At 37.4% G+C, this 21,309-nt stretch overlaps 2 protein-coding genes and 1 long non-coding RNA gene across 4 annotated transcripts in view; 2 read left to right on the forward strand and 1 right to left on the reverse strand.

Moving 5' to 3' along the window:
* Positions 1-21,309, forward strand: part of LOC146739509 (uncharacterized) — a 271,508-nt gene that overhangs the window by 95,327 nt on the left and 154,872 nt on the right. The gene's annotated exons all lie outside the window — the stretch shown is intronic.
* LOC144341631 (uncharacterized) lies at positions 3-10,697 on the reverse strand. 2 transcript variants are annotated; one of them, XM_085502447.1, is made up of 6 exons: positions 10,578-10,674; positions 10,140-10,306; positions 7,550-8,026; positions 2,848-7,169; positions 2,158-2,307; positions 3-1,772 (listed from the first exon to the last, which is right to left on the reverse strand). In XM_085502447.1, the coding sequence occupies exons 3-6, from the start codon at positions 8,010-8,012 to the stop codon at positions 1,587-1,589; spliced, it is 5,121 nt and encodes a 1,706-aa protein (XP_085358573.1). In that variant the 5' UTR covers positions 8,013-8,026; positions 10,140-10,306; positions 10,578-10,674; the 3' UTR covers positions 3-1,586. The 2 variants fall into 2 exon arrangements, with proteins under 2 accessions (XP_085358573.1, XP_085358572.1); XM_085502446.1 differs by lacking the exon at positions 10,140-10,306 and having other exon boundaries at positions 10,578-10,697.
* On the forward strand, positions 10,763-20,926 carry LOC102803214 (UNC5C-like protein). The gene is made up of 6 exons (XM_006824180.3): positions 10,763-10,914; positions 13,087-14,124; positions 14,395-14,532; positions 16,829-17,029; positions 17,367-18,427; positions 19,535-20,926. Exons 2-5 carry the CDS (start codon positions 13,249-13,251, stop codon positions 17,877-17,879), a joined length of 1,728 nt encoding a protein of 575 aa, XP_006824243.1. The 5' UTR covers positions 10,763-10,914; positions 13,087-13,248; the 3' UTR covers positions 17,880-18,427; positions 19,535-20,926.

The raw sequence follows: 21,309 nt of genomic DNA on the forward strand, positions 1-21,309 counted from the left end.
AACATGTTACAATAAGTATTTATTGGTTCATAAATCACACTCTGATTTGTAACAACAATTACTTGTAAATAAAATTAATATTAACTGCAAATAAATAAACTACTATAATATATATATATATATATCATGTGTATCCCACAAACGTATGTATCACGCATATTTATAAGTCTTCTAAATATAATGTTTTAGAATTGATGTAGATGCAATTGTCACCCTCGCAATTATTGGTGATAGAGCTTTGACCCGGTCATATGGTAACATGTCAGTCAAGTTATCACTGCTTCGGTTATATTAAAACTCTTTTATTACCAAATGAAGTATGGCTGACTCGAATCCGTGTTGAAACTTTAGGTTAATTAGTTGTGGGAAAAAAGATAGTTGCACTGGACGCTGAGTATGATTCACAAACAGTAAACTCAGTTGTAACTTATCGAAAAATATTACTTTGATGTTCGCACACAAACGACAAACGACTGGAGTAGACATAAAAATACATAACATAATTATGAAACTCAGTTTTAAAAAAGTATGTAAATGACAAATAAAATGTAAATGACAAATAAAATACATGGTACGGTAGTATTTTAAATAGTGTTTAAATTGTATTCGGGCTTAGAATGTCAACACATGTTATGACAATCATGTATATTATACCAGTCATTCGTAAATTATGCACACATAGCAGTAACAATTCATAGGTGATCTGAAATACATCACAGGCTGTAAACAACAGCTCTACAACCATTTTATTCTTTTGCTTTGATGAGAGTTTTGTGTTTTATAAACTTTAGTTCTGTGGATCAGATTGTTTTCACATTGTTCATCTCAAAAGTCAGTGTATATTACTCGTTTTATTAATTATAATTTACTCGTTTATACTCATATTTATTTTATATACATTCTATTTTGTTGTATATGCCTCTGATATCCTCAGCATGCTGGATTTTCTTCAAAACTTTCTTTCATATTGTTAGTTTGCATTTCGTTATTGTAGTAATTATTTGTAATTGCAACCTTGATCAAACAATAAATGATCAAACAATGATTTTTTGTGGCCATTTCCATTTGAGGAACCTGATATTGAAAAGTAGCTAATATATCACGTAATCAAGGCATCCATGGGAGTGGGAAATAACCACGAGATAGATACATAGGATTGTATATCTGTGATTTTGATGAATGTCAACATTAAAATGACCGTCATTCGGCCATCTTGAATCTGATCATCAAACGAACACATGTGCATCATAATGTATATATAATTGGTTCACGAAACGAATAGACGTGCATATGTTGACCAATATATGTTATGTATGTGGGTAGTTTGAATGTGATCATACCAGGCATGTCTTAAATACAGGCGGGAACGCACGGATGAACATACGCATATACGCATAAATAAATCCATAAATGCCCGTTTTCACACTTCGTCTGAACCAATGAGCAATTAAAATGTATGTGTAACTGAACATAATCAACACCAAATACTAATAAACATTGAAATAATTATGATAATAAATATACCCGAAATATAATGCCCTTATGTAAATATATCAATCGCGTCTTCTCCAATCCATGATTCTAAATCATGCAAGTGATAGGTCTTCATTAAAGTTAACTGTTGCAATTCTCATATGACTGTGCGTTTTAATGACATGCACACAACCACTTATCGACTGCAAATGATTATTCGTATGTCGCAGTACGTATGTCACTGCTGGGGATGGTCCTCCTCCATTAGTATTCATCCACACAGCTCCATTCTGAATAGTCTGTAAAATGTCCAAAATCATATTATGAATTCACAGTTCCTCTAAATCGCGATCTAGAGTGACAAAGCGTGTCTATGACGTAAAACCATTTAAAGCATTAAGATTTAGAACTGCTGTCGCTGCCAATGAAAATTGTGATTTTTACTGAATTCCATGTGACAAACTACTACACAACAAAACACTGCTGATTTCAGTAACATTGCGTCAACCCCTCTACGTCGCTTTGGCATAACAGACGCACTTCGGCACTAGAGTTCGCGATTTATAGAAACGGGGTATTTGTAAACATACAAATCGAATAAATAAAATTGCAGCTGTTTGGCATGTTTTCCTATTTACATATACATTCTTATGATACATTCTAGTCACAAAACTGTAATCTTACCTTCATAGGTTCTCCATCGACTAGTTTCCATCCGGCATGATTTAGGTCACATAGTTCTATTGAATAATCTCCATCTGTCTTACTCAGTACAACTTTACATTCATCTCTGGATTTATAGCTTCCGATGCTGGTCTCCTTCAATGTCACCATCTGATTACATAATGAGAAAATTACATTTTATTATTTTTACTACTCAGATCTATAGGTCCTTTCAGAGTACATATATCGAAGCCCCAGCTGTTTTATGGGTTGACATGAGAAATGCGGCACCATTAGATGGGCAGCACATATGACAAACATCATCCTAATATGGAGAGTAATTATTTCAATCAAATATCACATGATTGGCGGTGCGAGCAGTATGCAATTAATTATTCGCACTGCTGATTAGGAAGTCGAGATAATCAAACCAACAACCTCAGACCTTGACCAGATATTCGACTTTTGGATAATGCATAAAAAGCTACACTAAAAATCACATGACACTTTGAAACGCCACACAGGACTGCATCACTCCACTAAATACTACCTGCACTGCACAACACAACATGACGCAGCACCATATCACACTTGACTAGATTAGTGTATTAGTGAACAAATATTTATTCGTTATTACGCTAACTAGACTGCACTGAACTAGACTATCAACACATTCATGATCAGTAAATCACAATACAAAATCATAATTACCTCATTGTCTGCTGGCGTGTCTCTGGATAATCTTGCCCTGATCTTCATAAACTTTTGATTGACTCTAGTTATAAATATATTAATAACATACATGCAGGAATCCACACTGCTAACCACACTGTACATCGCTAACTGGTTGATGAATGCTATACAATCGGTGCCTTGAGAGATACACAGTGTCTCTTTTCCTTCACTTGAATCGTGCCAGGCCGTTGATTGGTTCATTTCACTCAAGCTCCTCCACAGCTTCAACGGAGCATTGTGTTCACTGTCAAGGCAATTTTTGAAGGAGAGCAGCACATGTTTCTGGAAACGAAACCCAGTTGGTCCACAGCGAACTATGGGTGTTAGTGCTGTCTCTCCAGGGCGCATTCTTGGATACTCACTATCAATGTCAGAAATATATATGTAAAATTGTTGTGTTCCATCATCTTGAGAAAGAGCATCAGGAGGAATAAATAGATTAACGCCTGCTTGCTCGAGTGTTAAATGCCCACCTTCATAATTGAAGACTCCAGCTGCAAACACACTGGTTGTGAAGTTTGTACTTGAAAGAACTGCTGGACAATCAGCTGTTTGTAGGATTCTTTCCAATTGTGTTAGGCACGCCTTTAAATAAACATTTTCTTCGACTTTTTGCAGTAGTGATTTCTGAGATGCACTGGCGTCATAAGCTGCAGCACCTCCACTGTTGACTGTAGGTATGGTGTTAACTGGTATGTGTGTGTTAGATTTAACTGGTGTGTGCCTCTCATCCATGATGCATACACTGCTTTGTGCAGGTGACATTAGCAGTATAGGTTGGTCAGAGACAGAAGTTCCCTCAACATCAGATGTACTTATTTCACTATTGCCCTCTTTATCTATTGAATCGTGTATTCCCCTTCGTGGGCGTGTGTGTTTTCGTCTGCATTCTGGCGTTCTGATTACATCAGATATAACTCGAGTGGAAGGCTCTTCTGATGCATCATTACAGGCAAACTCTTGTGAAGACATCTGTCCTACATCTCGTAATCTTTGGTATTTAGTTGTTAATCGATCGGTAATACAATTAACAAGCTTGTGAAACATTAGACCTATCATTATGATCAAGGGCACGAGAGCCAATAAAATTTGACCCACTTCGATAATGTTCAGAATGTTAGTACCAGCAATACATTCTGATTCACCATAAGAATAGCAGAAGGCATCAACTACATTCAAAAGTCCAACTGCAACCAGAATAATGAAAGTGATTGATTGATACCATTGGAGTTTGTTACTGTTATACGGTATGCAGTAAGCATGGAGGAACAAGAGTCCAGCACAAATGCTTACTAATATCAGAGTCCGGATGAATTCATTATGAAGAAAGATGTGACAGATGACAAGAATAAGTCTCACTGCCAGCATTACAGTTTCCCAGTGACGAGTTACAAATGATCTTGGTGAGTAGTTTGATTGCAGAACAAAGAGCACACTAGATGCATTCAGTTGGTTGGTTGATTGACTGTATGTATCTACACATGTTATATCAACCACCTCAGTGTAAGAGTTGTCTTCAGAATCAGATTCGTTCATAGAATTAGGGTCTCTCTTCTTTTTATTACAACATCTGGATATTAGAGCATATATACTGTATGGCAGTGGTAACATGCACATGACAGCAAAGAATTTAAACCCAAATTTCTCTTCCTTTATTTTCCACTGTGTCATTACAGGTACAGCAATGAATGGAACAGAGAATATAAATGCAAAGATAACCGCAGAATACCACCATGGTCCAAAACATAGTAGATTTCCGGAATAATACATTCGCAATTGACTATTGATATTGACACAATCAAGCAACATAAATGTAACTCTTAGTATAGAGATATAACCCAGAATTATAGTGAGAGTAAATGCCCCAGCTATTCCACTCTTTATATTCACACACTTGTTCCCATTTGAAGACTTCTTCTTCAACAATAGTTCCACACAAGTGAATATGAAATACAGGATGAGCTGTGCTGCAATAATTGGTAATAATACACATAGTTCCATGAATAATGTTTTGTCGATGTGATTATCAAGAAACATCAGGCATGTGTCTTTGAAATCTGGAGATATTTTGAAACTGAAGAGATTTATAATGAATGATATATATTGTAATGCGGTGTATTTTCTGTGTCTTGGGCTAGCAATAAGTGCAACGATTTGGTAGAAGATAAACAGAATCTTGATGAAGCTAATAAGGTAAATATGATCTCCTGTCTTTTCTATGGTGCTGATATCACATGATTTGTTACTGTTTCTTGATGATGAGGAATCCTGTATGCTACACTCTCGATTGACTGTGTTCGAATCTAACATTTCTTCTGTTTCTTCAAATTCATTACTCACGTTTTTATTTTTCACCTTTTTATGACACATTCTATTCTTCAATATCCATTGTATATTGCATTTTAACTTCCATCTACATAAAATATAGAAGGCTACAGAAAACATGCATATAACAGCTACTAACAAGAACCAGAAGACACTCGAGTTTTGCTCACAATTTTCAGTTGCAATGCATTCTGGGTGAACAATAGACTGACTGAATCCATCCTTGCAAGTTCCACACAGGATACCATTGCGATGGCCGTGACATGTCTGATAGCTATCACATGTATAACCTCGATTTCCATGACAGCAGTATCCAGGTGGACAAAGAATAAAGTCGAGTGTACTGTCATGTTGGTAGCCCCAGAAATTCGATCTTGCTCTCACAGCGGAAGTTGAGCAGTCTCCTCCAGGAGGACATTTGATGCAGTCAATTTCATTTGGATTTGATCCATTGCTGTAGCCTTGTTGTAGACTGTACTTGCCTGATTCACATGGCTGACACGTATAGATAAGGCTGTATTGATTTACATTAAATTGATCTGTCAATCTTATGTTGTATCCATGGTTACATACCACAGATGACGATGTATCCAGGCAGTAGTTAAATCTCGAGCCGTGTTCAAAGACGTTCACTTCATGTTGATTTGTTAACGCACTGAAAACCGTGTTTACAGCTGTAAAACTCCCTTTAAAAACACTGTACACTAATTCGCCGCGACTCGCTAAAGTCTTTGTTGTTGTCAGGATGCATCTATCCAATCTCACCTCACCTTCTGCTGAATCCATGTAAATTGAACCACCAAGGAATGCAGCAGAGTTGTCTGAAAATGTACAGGATAAAATGTCCACTTTACCGCCATAGATATATATCCCTCCACCGAACGCACTTGGTCCAGATGCTTGATTTTCTGAGAATATCACGTTTTTGAATTGAAGAGTCGAGTTAGCAGACTCAAACTGGGATAACACAGCGCCGCCATGAGAAGTTGCGATGTTTGCCACAAAATGAGTGTTCTCAAAATAAAACTGTATTGTCTTAGATTTAGTTGCATCCTTACATATTGAGTATTTTCTGAGAGTGTTCGTATCGACATAGTTTGAAGGACTGTAGCTGGGGTCAGTCATCTCCTCAAATGAACGGCCGTTGAGGAATTTTAGTTCTTTGTCGGATAATTCGCATTGTGCGTCATTCCCATTGTCTGTTTCTATGATACTAACACCGGCACCTCTTTTATATTTATTGTCCAAAAATAAGATGTCTTTAAATATACCGGTAATGTTTAATATTTTATCAATTTTGATATTCAGTGCACCTCCTGTATTGTGGCTGAATTCAGAGTTCATGATCGAAAGTTCAACAGAATCAATTGACTGGTTCTTCTCATTAAGATGGATGTACAAACCTCCGTCATTATGTATGAATTTAGAATCAGAAATTATCACTTTGTATTTCATATTACCCAGTGCTAACTTCTGAGAGTAGCGAAAAGCGTAATTGGTATGTTTTCCTGTTGAGTTTTGTAAATTACAACGGTTGACATTAACCGATGTATCTTTCGTATTTATAGCGCCACCAACGTCGATATTTTTAGAAAATCCGCCAGTGATGTTTAATCCAATCAAACTGACTTCCATTGGACTACGGGCGCGTCTCGTTTGTTTCGTGCCAACAATGTCAATTACAGTGCACTTAGATCTTCCATCAATCGCCGCTGTTCCATTCACCCCCACAATATGAACGGAGTTTCGTATCTTTATTCCAGTATATTCATTGGTTTCTGGATCTCGTTGACACTCGTAATACGGTGACTGTTCCGTGTTTGTTCCATCCACGTGTATTATAGCACCATATTTTGCAAGTTGTACAGCGTGGTTAATTGTTTTGCACGGTGTTTGCAATGAACAACTCGTAGAGGTATCACTTCCTCTCACATTGGAAACATACAGCTTTGTAGGGTTACTTTCAGGGCACCCTGTAAGTATATAATAATGAACAGTGAATCATAGAAATGACAACCAGCAACCAACAAGGTACAATATTGAAAAGGATATATTTTTGGAAACAACACTGATTCAGAAATGTTATAAAATTGCAAACACGAATTCAGTTTTTTGTAGAAAGGATTTTTTTTAATGGAATGTCAAGGGTCATTGAAAATTGGATGCACGAATATTCTTTTATTATGGTCGGAATTATCTCAGCACTTCCCATTTAGTGCGTCCAACGGGTAGAACAAGCAATATTGTTAATGTAAAATACAATGGCATGAAACGTCCTAACCAAATTAATAAACCAGTAAATTAAATTGTACAATGAGTGACAAGTGAAAGTACATGTGTGTGACATACTTACCTTGGCTTTTCGGGTATGTCTTCCCAGCACAACATACTTCATAATCTGGGTTGAATGCGACCACGTCCTCGTCATAGCCACAACACCTACCTCCATTTATCGGAGTCCCAGATGTCTTAAAAATCTTATTTTCACAGCATGTTTCGTTTATATTGATAGGTACGCTCCCACAAGCCAGTGACGTTCGCTGTAACCTACCATCGTCACAGATGACGTCAGAACTATCATATACAATTGAGTTGTTACAACATTTAAGCAACTTATCTGCATGTCGTATTGGCTTATCACCGCAGCAACGGTCTCTTAGTGGGTTGATATAACTGTCTCCACAACATTCCAATACATGCCCGTTGTGGTTAACTCGCATGTGCCTCACACCAAGACAACATATGTGTAGTGAGGCATCGTACAGCCTATCTCCACACAGTCCGCTGTTTGACTGGCAACGTGTACAGTTTCGCATCTCGAGGGTGGAACCTGTAATGGTGATTGTACATGGGTAAAAGAATTAACAATTATAGCGAAGTGAATTCGTATTGACAATTTAAAAACAAAACAAAAATCTTCGCGCGCGTTGACTTGAACAAATTAATTTATTTTTAAAAAAGGCCTTGTTGTTTATGTGCTATGTCAAACGCACCACAGTCTCTCACTGTGTCGTGTTCGACGTGGGTCCCATACGACGTATACAATTGATTGTTAACATGGAGATGATGAATAATTTAAGTTACGGACATCGAGTTACGAAAATGACCACGACCACGCCCAAATTATAACTCGACGTTCAATTAATAGCAAACAGAACTTCGCCCTTAAGATAACTGTGTTAAACAAAACAACAAATATATGTTGCCCTTAAAGTAGAGATGCAGGTTCGTGAGTACTCAGAGGTTTTTTTTTTTTTTGCTTTTTCTCACTCAGACAGTCTTGGCTAGATTGTGTTCAAATTTCGGAGCTTTGTCTATATTGGATCATAGTTTGTTTAACTTTGAATTAAATTTCTAGTTACTAAACAAAAATATATATTGCCGAAACTCTAAGTTTTGTTTACTGTGAAGCGGGAGGGTCGTCACGTGTGCACGCGCGGGGATTGAGTCCCAAGCGACGATAACAACACCTTAAAAGCGCAAAGGTCATGGGTAGACGCTTGTTTGTAAACAATGACACGCTATGGCCATCTGACGCATGCGCAGGTGACGACTCCCCCCTCCCCGCTTTAACATCGAGTTACGATTTGGGCGTGGTTTCTCAAAAGTGGAAGTGGTTTCTAAAATATGGGCGTGATCATTTTTGTAACTCGATGTTCGTAACTCGAACAATTCAGTATCTCGTTCATACATGAAATTCGAATGCACCACAAATGTGTCGGTAACCATGTCAACCATGTCACCATAATGATAAAGCTGTTAATGTCGGTGCGCTGTCTGTCGTCTGATATCGGAGTATTCACTCATTACAGTATGCTACGGCAGATAATTATTGTTACAATGTAACGGTTAGTTTTTGTTTTCTAAATCAAAACACTATGATCGATAAACCGCAACCTGGCACCTACAGTTGAATGAACGATTGCATTATGCTAATAATATATTATGTAGACGGAGTTAAAATAATTATAATAAATTTGTTTTTATTAAATACTGTGATTCGATTAGTAGTGCAAAATAAACACATACAAATACATTTAAAGTATAGCATACAATTACGAGTATAAGCAACTGTTTGATACGTTTGTTGATTTGGCACACCTACTGTTTTGTCATTTTGTCACTGTTCACACATGGACACGCACTTGAACACAATTGAGTGTTTTCTTTTCGCGCAATGTAATCTAACATGTCGTGAATTCCATCACGGTTACTATCTTTTTAGTAACCGTGATTCCATACACCGTCAATTGCAGCACCACATAGTTATATGCCCTTGCCCGCGCATATATGCATAGTAGCGAAAGAGCCTGGTATCCTACAGTAGACTGGACCACGTTCCGTGTGTGAGTAAATGTATACGTGCCGTTGACAAAAATGCATTTAATACTAGATGTATGATTGGTGGGCGTACGTGAATTCCATTGTATAACCTAGGACAACGTATGATGCAACATGGCTGTGAGTTACAGTACTCAGTGTACTTAACGTGTGCTAAGTGGCAGCAGCGTCATGGCGGATCTGAAACTCCATTATGAGTAATAAAGGCATGTTTGGTTCCCTATGTCATGGAATGTAATGTGGGTGAGTATGAATCATTCCTGCGTTTAACTTTGAACACGGTAAAATAGATGACTCGGCTAAAATGAAACGTGTTTACTTTTAAAATAAATGGCATATTACATTACCAACGGTGTTAAAAGTTGTACATTGCGCAAACATACACGTGTTAACCAAAACGCTTCAGTCTACGTAATTTCCGATGATTGTGCAATATCACCGTTTCTAGTTTCCAGTTATTACACGTTTGCAACACCCTCGTTTCGATTTGTGAAGTTCTGACTATAATAAGTTCCAATTCATATAGCCAATAATAAAAAAAAAACAATGCGACAATATGTGTTCATATTTACTGGGTTTAGTGGTGGTTCATTGATAATGACCTATCTGAATTATGGTGTAATATGACTTCCTACGTTCACCAGCGCATGGTGTTGACTCGTGACTTTGTGAATAATTGAAATATAGTGGTCTCTTTCATTTTGATTTCCTTAGTGGATTTTTTCTAATCGTCTGACCTTGGCGATTGACTAGACGCGGAGTGTCCATGCTGTAAAAATAATGACAAAAGTCTTACAAAACAAATACAATGTATAGTCACTGTACATTTCGTGGAATCACCCCCCCCCCTCCCCCCAAATCGCAACGCGATTTTTGTTTGCTAGAAACTGTAAAAAGCATTTTTTTTCGGTTTCGAGCTCAACAGAGTATAAGTCCTATATTAACCTTAGAATAACAAAATGGCTGAAGCTGCCGTTGTTGGTGGTGCATATATCACGTTGGGTCTAACCAGTGTACAATACAAATTACGTGTAACCTACCTCGCTCGTCTATGGTGATCATAAGCAGGAACAGTACATTAGTGAGTGTAGACAACATTTTGGAATATGTGAATTGTGCAGTGACGCAGCTCAGAATGATAAAAAAAAAACAAGTACTAATATGCAAAAAAATACTGAATAGGGAATTCCCCTTGCTGATCATGACTATTATTAGAAGGGAATTTCCCCCCATTCAACCTATAGTTTAAGCAGTTTGTGTTTTTACGCTTCTAGACTTGTTTTCTTTTTGTTTTCCTTAAGTTTGATATCCTATATGTATATATTGAGTTCTCCACATTAACAGTCGACGAGTAAAAACAGCCAGCGTTGGCATAAGGTAGGTAGGTTTCCTTACAGTAGACCGGCATCAACGGATACCGCTAAGCGAAACTGTGTCGAAAGACCTCCGCATAACCTTATCTCCACCAGACTCTCTCGCCCAACATTTTCTAGAAATGAACCCTAATTTTTGAGCCAACAGACAAAATTTGCGTCTATTTTAAATTTTTACTCAAAAAAATGGCTTTTCTTGTCCCAATCTTCTGAAGGGAAGTGCAAATTGTGAAAAAAAAAAACTATTTTGTGATGAAAAGATGGAGCTGCTACGTAATAAAAAAATACTGGCTGGTATCGATTCCTAATCTGTGTTTGCAATGCAATATTATTACTGTGTATATGCGTTTGAATCAATCGAAACACCATGATGTTTTGTACATTTTAAGTTGGCAAATTGCCAGGTACTGTGGCGTTCTTGGTTCCGCGTCGTGTCTGTGTGAATTATTTCGCCATCAAGTTTTCCAAACATTGCTATTACTGCTAATTTTAATAAGAACCATATACTGGTCAATAATAGCAGTATGGCGTATATTTCCTGTACGATTATATAATGTGAAAAAGATACCCAGAGTATATAGGAAGCGCGATGTCGGTATTAAATGTCGTGAGAGCAAGACCACTTCGCACATGCGTACTAGCAAGGGTATTTCCCGGTTTTGCTGTAACATTCGCGAGAATTGTTGAATTTGGTGCGAGATGTTGTTGTATATACATTTATCGTCACGGTGTGTAATGGGGTAAAATGGTCAATTATTAAGTAAACAACTTGCGACAATTTACAAAAACTGGTTCACTGTGCATAAATAGACCGTGGTTTCTTATGTCATTCTATCTATCGGCGTCAATTGAAATACCATCGCGTTCATGTGTAACAAAACAGGACGTTGATTCCGTCGGTGTTTAGCGTCCATTGTAATGCCATGGATTAGGTGGATTACTATTATATAATAAAATGTCATAACGTACTATATTAACAGAAAACCGAATTCGTTCAGTGTGTATTTTTCAACAAAATAAATTTATTTGAGTATACCCAGGTTTTGCCATTTATACACTCAGACAATATTTAATTTTATTGAAAACAAAAACGAAAAAACAAACAAAATACTGTAAGCAATTTTTGGGTAACCTCTAAACATCAACCTGGGACTATCAACCAGTCACTGTCACGAGTAAGACTGAAAATGCTTTTGAAAAATATTAATTTACTTTGGGGCAGCTGATAGTGTGTTTAAAATGATTTTCTCTGGCACGGAAGCAGTCATAGATTGCAAATTTGATTGACTTGATTTGTTTGGTTCACCGCCCTAAACTATGGGCGCTTGACACGGGAAAATATTGTTTCGGTACGACACCGCCTTATTTCACCCAGTGGGAACAAGGCTTATATAACAATGGTATTTTTGGATCAGTAGAAGCGATGACGGAAGAGAACTTGAATCATAACGCGATATTTAGAGGGAAAACTAAGTCCAGTGGCTCTCATTCTCAGTAAGATCTCGGTCATTTGCGTCTAAGGTCTAAATTGTTGTTATAAAACATTTATTTGAAACTATTTAGACATATACATATATGAATATATAATGAAGCGATATCAATAGATATAGATATATATTTCCTTCTAATATTATCTATGATTAAGCTCAGGGTTGTTTATTAGTATTCATGTACTTGCTATTTTTATCATTCTGAGCTGCGTCACTGCACAATTCACATATTCCAAAATGTTGTCTACAATCACTAATGTACTGTTTTTGCTTATGCTCATCATAGACGAGCGAGGTGGGTTACACGTAATTTGTATTGTACACTGGTTAGACCCAACGTGTCAGGGACCCTATATGCACCAACAACGGCAGCTTCAGCCATTTTGTTATTCTAAGGTCAATATAGGACTTATACTCTGTTGAAAAACCGAAAAAAATGCTTTTTACAGTTTATATCAAACAAAGACTGCGTAGCAAATTGGTGGTCGATTCCACGAAAAGTACAATGACTATATTTCTTGTGGTGTGGCTTTTGTGTATATATATATATATAATACCCTTTCACCTAATTCAATGAACGGCGATGACTCACTGGGCAACAATGGGATACACAACTTTACAAAGTTAAAAAACCATAAACGGAAGATGAACTCATACTATAATTATTATTTTAAATATATTTTCAGAGGACTGTCTCGATTGATTGGACCAATAAACAATCGAAATGGCGGCCATGCGAACCGGGAGTACTGGGAAGGCCAATGCGTCCGATATTTAAAGTGCGCATCGCGTCACGTTATTTATTTTCGGTTATAAAATAAACAGTAGGGTGTACATATTAATATAAAATGCCTAGCGTCTATTCAAAACTGTGCAAGAAGGGTAAGCAGAGGAGTAATGCGAGAAACTTGTCAACTAGTATCCATGTTGATGACACCAAAGTCACGAAAATAAGTCATTATGTCTCGGATAGAGTGCAGTATGCGTCATGTAAAAAGACGCCGAAACTATTGCGTCCGGCGCCATGTGAAAGAGAAGTTCCGAGATTTCGATCAAGTGATATGCCTTACAATGACGATAACTTTAGAAAACTTGTGCGCACGTTCAATGAGCTTGTAGCACTGAGAGAGGGAAAGGTCGGAAGAAAAACAGTGAACACCTTTATGTACAGAACATCAAATTTTGTCGGCGGTATGTTCGACTACAGGGGCGGCGAGCTGTCTCTAGCAGAGGGCGAAATCCGATTACTGGTCACACCGGGCGCAATTGAACCCGGTGAAGGCCTTAAACCGATATATATGTACCTCCCCCTTAAGAGGAGGCAATATCCAAGCACAAAAATGAAGTTAAAGGGGATTTCCCTGTCCCCAGTAATTTGCTGTGGACAACATGGTATGACTTTCAAGAAACCTGTCCTCCTGTCTATAAAATCGGCTATCGACGGCGACGTTAATGCATTCCAGGTATTGAGAAGCGATACCCAACCTGACGAGAAACCAGACTGGAGAGTGGCAACTCCCAATGAAGTACACTGTGTGTGGAACAACGGCTACTGCACAGTGGCGTTCACTCACTTCACGCTGTATCAAGTGATTGGCATGCACGGCGAAACTATCGTGAAAGGTCGATTCCTTGTCCAAGTGTATCTCGAAGATCGTGGAGGAGCGACGCCGATTGTTAAACTGAGGGTGCACGTGTTTCCTGAGACTGAAGCGTGCGCACTGGTGAGTTCATTTTATTCAAATAGGCTGCATGCATGGACTAAAATTAAACACGCTGTTGTTTGCAATACCTATAATAATATATGTTCAATGAAACACCGATACATACATGCGCAGACGCCTCGTGATTAACTGTGCGTATTTTTTCCAGGACGTATTTTACGCAGTAAAAGACAATCCAATATACATTACTGCTTGAATATATAAATGATTCGCTTCCATTCTCAGATATGATATTTGTTAGTTGATTGTTTTTCCCGTTTACTCTGATAGATTGTTAAAAATCAGGAAGCTGAACTTGGTGGTAAACTGGTCGACGCGTGGCAGAGGTTATCCATTGAAGAGTACAAGGGCGCGACAATTGAATTGTCGGATTTTGGCGGATGGATACCAATCAATAAAACAATCGAGGTAAGATAACCTGAATATTCAAACCTTATGTGTATAGCTACTATGATAATAATGGTATGACATGTTCAAGTTGTTTATGTTTTCTATTCAAGATTATAACTCGATATTTTTTTTATTTAGAGTTAGGGAGCGAGGTTTCATCAACTTCAAATAGTGTAAGTGTGTGACGTGCTACCTTGGTTAATTTGTCTTGATATTGTATTACGGGTACGTACCAGCATTCAAAAGCGCATGCGCGTTTATTTTATTTTGGATTTGAATTTTGTTTTCATTGTTTGCAATATATCATATAATAGTCAAGGGTACATACCAATATGCAATATCGAACAAAATATTTATAAAAAAAATTATCGCCAACATTTGCACATACTAGTATTCTAATTTTCATATAAACTTATATTGTTGGGTATTACGTATTATCATGAATGATATAACAATTGGGAAAACGCATATCTCATCCACATCCCTGCCAAACTCAGTGACACATATAATGTAGATACCACTTAAAAAAAACATGACATGGCCCTCGACTGACTAGGGTAGTATTAGGAGGAAATTAATATGCATTATTTAAAATAAATCATTACTGAAATTAGCATAGTACTAATTAAATATCACTAAGATGTAATTTATCAATCATACCGTTTTTTTTTGTTATTATATCCCGTTTCTTCCATCTCAAAGTAATTATAGTTCTAACAGTATGATATCGGTCCAATCTGATTAAAATCTGATGTAGTGTACGGGCTTTAATTATTTTGGCTATAAACTTATTTTAATTTTATTTTTTATTACTTATGTTATTAGTGCCCTTTTATTTCATTATTTTACTTTGATTTTGATTTTTTGATTTTTTTTTAATTCCGCCCTACCTACATCTGATCCGACGCCTATGTAACGAGATTTCAACGAGACCCACTATCGACGATTTTAGTCAACGAATCACATACCTCCTTTTATAGCGCACATGATGACGTCACCGGGTGGCAAACACACTCAAATAAAATAGCGAATTATACCGACGTTAGCGACCGTGAATAACACGACTTTTCGGTAAGTTTATCATTGTCAAATGCAACGAAAGTCATTTTTACGTTAATATTGTGACTCGAATGGTTCGACTTTAGATCGTTATTCCGCATAGTTATTCTGGGAGTGTTGATTTTGTTTCCACCGGTTCGACCGAACACCAGTGTCTTTTTCCAGTCGCCTGCCCTGGAGACGGGTGATGTTTTGTTGACGATCGGGCCAAAATCGTCTACGGTATTGAAGCTGTAAATATTCATCAAATTGTATCAACATTTTGTACATTATACAATAACTCTTTATTAAAGTGATTGAGCTGATTTGGACTGGAATAAAATATTTTTTATTTGGAACACATCGCAATTGATCAGGAAATATTTGTTTGCTCCAATTTTCTGCGTCGATGCCGTGGGCCGGTGACCGTTATACAATTTAAAATCAGTTTGCATTGTTTACTATAGCTGTTTACAGTGTTCTACTCATTACGATTTACTTATTTTTGTTGCTTCCATTCTAGATAATTATGCTCAGTGATGTAAAATTGAAGCGATGACTGAATGAACGAACCTTGGCTGGCGAAGATGTATCTGGAAGTGTACACATTTGTTGGAAGTGAAAAAAATATTCAATGTAATGAGAAAAATTGTAAAATGCTGTGGAATTTCTTTTGCAAATAAAAATATACTAGCAATTTTCTATTAATGGTTCATTCAAGTGGGCAAAATATAATGTACAGAAAGAAAGCCCGTATACACTGAAAAGTAAGCAACCGACAGCCTGTATAAAAGGGGGGCTGTGATTGGCTGTTACTTACGCGAGACTTGAACGGGACTTACATAGGCGTCGGATCAGATGTAGGTAGGGCGGAATTAAAAAAAATCTCAAAATCAAAGTAAAATAATAAAATAAAAGGGCATTAATAACAAATATAATAAAAAATAAAATTAAAATAAGTTTATAGTCAAAATAATTAAAGCCCCTACACTACATCAGATTTTAGTCAGATTGGATATCGGTCTTGACAATCGCTGCCGCAAGTTAACGCGAGTGGGAAAGTCAATCAGTGAGGGCGCAACAATTCACGTCGACCGTGACAGGCAACGTCGCACGCGTCGCTTCTGAACCAAATCTATACTAGCACAAGTAACCTGTTTTCCATAAAATACATTTTTTTGGTGTGTGTGTAAATGATGAAATCCGCGTTACACGCACTAAAAGGCTGTATGAAAGTCTAATATAAACCTTTTTTGTCTTTTCACTTATGTTTCAGCATGTCAAATCGACACAGATTTGGGTGGGGGAACCAGCAGGAGTGTCACGCACATTTACATTAAAGAAACATATCCAAAGCGGTGCAGGAGACGGTAGAATTGAGGCAAAAGTTACGGTGTACGAGACGGGGAAACCATCCACCTCTGAGTACATACACGTACTTAATGAAAACCTCGCGATACAGCACGGCGGAGCCCAGGTTATTGAGACATCTACATTGTATTAAATAGTTTTGTCGTTTGGCATGTTAGTTACTAAAATATCATTATTCATTGAAAGAATTATTTAAAGCAGATATACTATCCTTTTCATAAAGCCATGAACGTTTTTATAGACATTTATAAAACGTTTACCGCGAAAAACCCTCGCATTACATTCAAGAAAGCAGAACAAGTTTGTTTTTTAACTCGATCTGTTACGTGCTTGTTGTACTGAGAAATGTCCGAAAAGTACAGGCTTTTTCTTGACTTTCAGAATGCGCGCAGTTAAGCATCCCTATACTTTATCGTAACTTTGTTTCTCTTCTTTTTTTTCAGCCAGGGCAACCCGATCTTCAAACCAAACAGCGAAAGCGTCTAGTTTCATCCGTGCCAGATCCGAGTCCCGGGTCAGATCGCGAATTCCGAAATAGCCTTCCAGAAATACAACACGCTTACCAAGAGAAATTCGCCAATGTGATGCCATACGAGTTATACGCTGATTTGTGCATTAAACTCGATATCAAACGGTGGACAGACGGTGATGGCCGATATTTGGCAGAAAACTTAGGTTTGTCGGGAGAAGTCATACAATATCTTACACATAACGTTTCCGAACAACCGCGAAGTCTCACTGCGGCTGTACTGGACTTTTTCCTTGTGAACCGACTTCAACGGGGACTGGGGAAAGATGAAATACTCGAGGAACTCAGACATCGATTGCTTGAAATCAAACACGAAGTAGCGGCGGAGTTAGTGGAAAAATATATAACAATTAAACCGACATCTGCCGACTCTGGGAGGGGTAGTAGTCTTAAAACACCTGCGTCACGCGCGGGAACCAAGCCCTAAGCGACGTATTCTCCTTCCCAGAGTTCTTTGCACATAGAACTCTGCGTGGGAGATTGCTAACCATGTTCTAACTAACTTCTCTCAATTTATACAGAAAATATAAGTCGTGAATCCGGCGATCTGATTGGTGGAGGGCGCCATAGCCATGTTAGAAGCGACGGCAACAACGCACGCTAAAAAGGCTTCTCGGTAGACGCTTGTTTGTAAACAACGACCCGCTATCATCATGGGCGTCCGTCACATGCGCAGACGCCGACTTCTCCGCTTTTAGCTTGGTAGCTGTCGACCCACATATTGAGTTTTGTCTTTTGACATGTCAGTTACTTAAATTTGCGCCACTTTAATCGTCTAAGTTGGAGATCGTGTTATCGCCATAGAAAGAATTTCGATCCAAGAGTGAAGAGAAGACGTCATTTCTGTTTGGTGTATCCGTTACGGTCAGGAAGACGACGTGAGATCGTGACCTATCTCTCTCTCCCGGTACTGCTTTGTGGTGTGACTTAAAGTTTTGTGTCTAATATTGAGAAAGCGGAAGAACCTTTGACATGGTATGAATCATATTTGACCTAGGTCTGCCCCACAGTCAGCTGGCGCACACGTGATAATAAAATAAATGCGATATTTACTATATGGAGGCGCCTTCTTAATTGTGGCATAAAACTAAATACTAGACAAGTTGTGAAACGCGTTTTTCAGATTCCTACAAATCAGGACAAAAATTACAATCTTTCACACAAATACGATCCGTTGGGGGTAATATTAAGCCATCTGATAACAAAATTCGGCCCAATTCGTCGTTTTTGTGTGGAAAAATCCCTTACATACGAACACCTAATTACACGAAGAACATAGAACACTTTCCCGGGATATTTGAAACCGAAATTGTCATCTAACTAGAAGGCCGTCGGTGATTGGCTGTGTAGCTGCAATGACAATTTTTGGTTTCAAATACCCCAGGAAAGTGTTCTATGTTCTTGTCTCTTATTTAGTTTTATACCGGATTCAAGATGGCGGCCCCATATAGTAAATATCGTAGTTATTTTATTATCACGTGTGCGCCAGCTGACTGTGGTCTGCTCGTAGAGGGGCTGCTACAATAATCATACACCCAAGTAGTGTCTTTCGTCTTTCGAAACTAATACGGGATCACCAACTAAATATCCGACATGGTTGCGCAATTCTGATATGTCGAGGAAGGATTAGAGCTATTCATAGAGATATTCCATATATTATATGATATTGAACAGATAATTTATTTAGTTAGTTGGCAAAATCACCATTTGCCTGCGCTTCGGATATTGACCAATTTTGAAATTAAATCATGCGTTCTGAACACGTTGTAAGTTAACTGCTTGAAAATATGGAAATATTATTACAATTGTTTACAAAATACCAATCTAGCTTATGTGTGGTCTGACGCGATACCATGGTGAATGTCGATTTTGTTTTTTTTACGTCAATAGCCTCGGAAAAACCCTGACTGAGTTTGGAAATGAAAAATGTTAATTTATCCGTTCAAAAGTATCTGATCTGACTTTTTAACTTCCTCTGCTATAAGTACCACAACTTTGGCTTATAACCCGGATGCCGTTTTATTGTTATTAATTAATGAATTCATAATAAGTTGTTTTTTTGTTTGTTTTTGTTTTCAAAAGATGCTGCATTATGCTTGTGGAGATAATTTGAAAAATTACCAAATCCACCGGTGGTTTAACAAGACGCAATAGAGAGGTTAAGATTTCACGTACACGCTGCAAAATTCCCATTAGTACGCACTTACGTTTCGTGGAAGGCGTACATCTTATCCCCATTTCGTTGAAAGGTGACCGTATTTAACCTTTAAGTAAAAATGACCCCAAAAACTGCATTCGTGAAAGAGACAGTCGAGGTGTGTACAGATATCGTATTGCAATCTCATTTAAAATATATCCACGTCTTTAAAAAATAAATTTATGTCCTAAATTTACAGTCAGTGATATTACCTGATGGATTAATTTGCAAAAATTGTACTATTCAAAGCAGGGAGGCATGTGTCAGCTAATCCATGTAATGTGAAGGTCATAGTCATATCTAAATTTGACGTTTTTTACGAGACCACTGAATTAATTTCCATGACAAATTTGTCATGGAAATACAGATGTAGAATATTCTCTAAACAATTCCAACACTTTTTTTCATAAATTCAAATACGATTAGGGTCTAAATACTAGATGTTTGTCAAGAACGGGAAAACACTCACCTACACATCAGGAACGCCAGCGCTGGAACGTCTGAGATCACGTGAACACATAAACTGATGACGTTACGCGTACGCGTACACGTATGAAATCTTAACCTCTCTAATCTTAGCCTCTTTAAGGTAGAAACCTAGTCATAATTTTTGACAAAATTGGTCATAAATCGCATGACAATGTTAATTAGTTTATTATGTACAATCATGAAGCTAATGTCCTAAGGTACAATGAAATAGCATTATTTTGTGCTTCACATTATGCTTTTTGAGAAACGTGTCCTAATATTTCTTGAAAATTGCTATTTTTAGAACAATTCCATAGAACACACTGTTAAAGAAAAATTGCATTTTTTGACACTTTTTAAAACCCAGATTTTTTAAATAATTCAGAACAACAACAAGTACTCCATCATTAACAATACATGATTTTTTTCAGCCTATGTCACCAGGCTAGATTTTGAGATATTACATAATATCTCTGCCATAGGAACCTGTGGTAAAGTGTTATAATAGTGTCAAAATGGCGACTTTCCACTAAAATACAACCAACAATTTTTCGAAAAAAAGGCTGGTATCCCTCAACTTTTTTAGGTTAATATTCTTATATTGCCTTAGAGTACAATTTATTGCAAAATGAATGAATTCTAGGTTTTTAAATTCATGAGTAGGCTTCTACCTTAATGTAGCTGTTGATCCATAAGTACTTGTGCTCATTTTCGTCATGTGGGTCCTTTTTCCTGTGCTCATTTTCGTCATGTGGGTCCTTTTTCCTGTGCGAAATTTGAGACTTTTTTATTAATTTTTATACTGAAAATACTGAAGATAGATGCAGGTTTATTTGAAAATAAATTAATAAAAAAAAAAACACTTGGTTGTTTATTGTGTCTTTCAACAAACATTGCTGGTGTTGTTGTCTGGTGGTTCACAGGTCTCTCTCGTGCATAAATTCCGTGCCCTAAAGATGTGCGGCACGATCGTACGGTTCTGTAACCTTGTTCATAGAGAGCGGAAGATAAGAAGAAATGGTACCCTTTCAGTGTTGATAAGGAGTCGTTGATCACTATTCAAGCATATTGTAATGAATAACCTTTAACTCAGTCTGTGACGTCACAGATAAAAGCGCTTTCATTAAAAATAAATACGTTGCTGCAAAAACAAAATAGAGAAAGAAAAAAAACTGTCTTGATTTCAAACCAG

This window comes from Saccoglossus kowalevskii, chromosome 8 (assembly GCF_978046115.1).
Source record: "Saccoglossus kowalevskii chromosome 8, keSacKowa6.1, whole genome shotgun sequence".
Lineage (NCBI taxonomy): Eukaryota > Metazoa > Hemichordata > Enteropneusta > Harrimaniidae > Saccoglossus > Saccoglossus kowalevskii.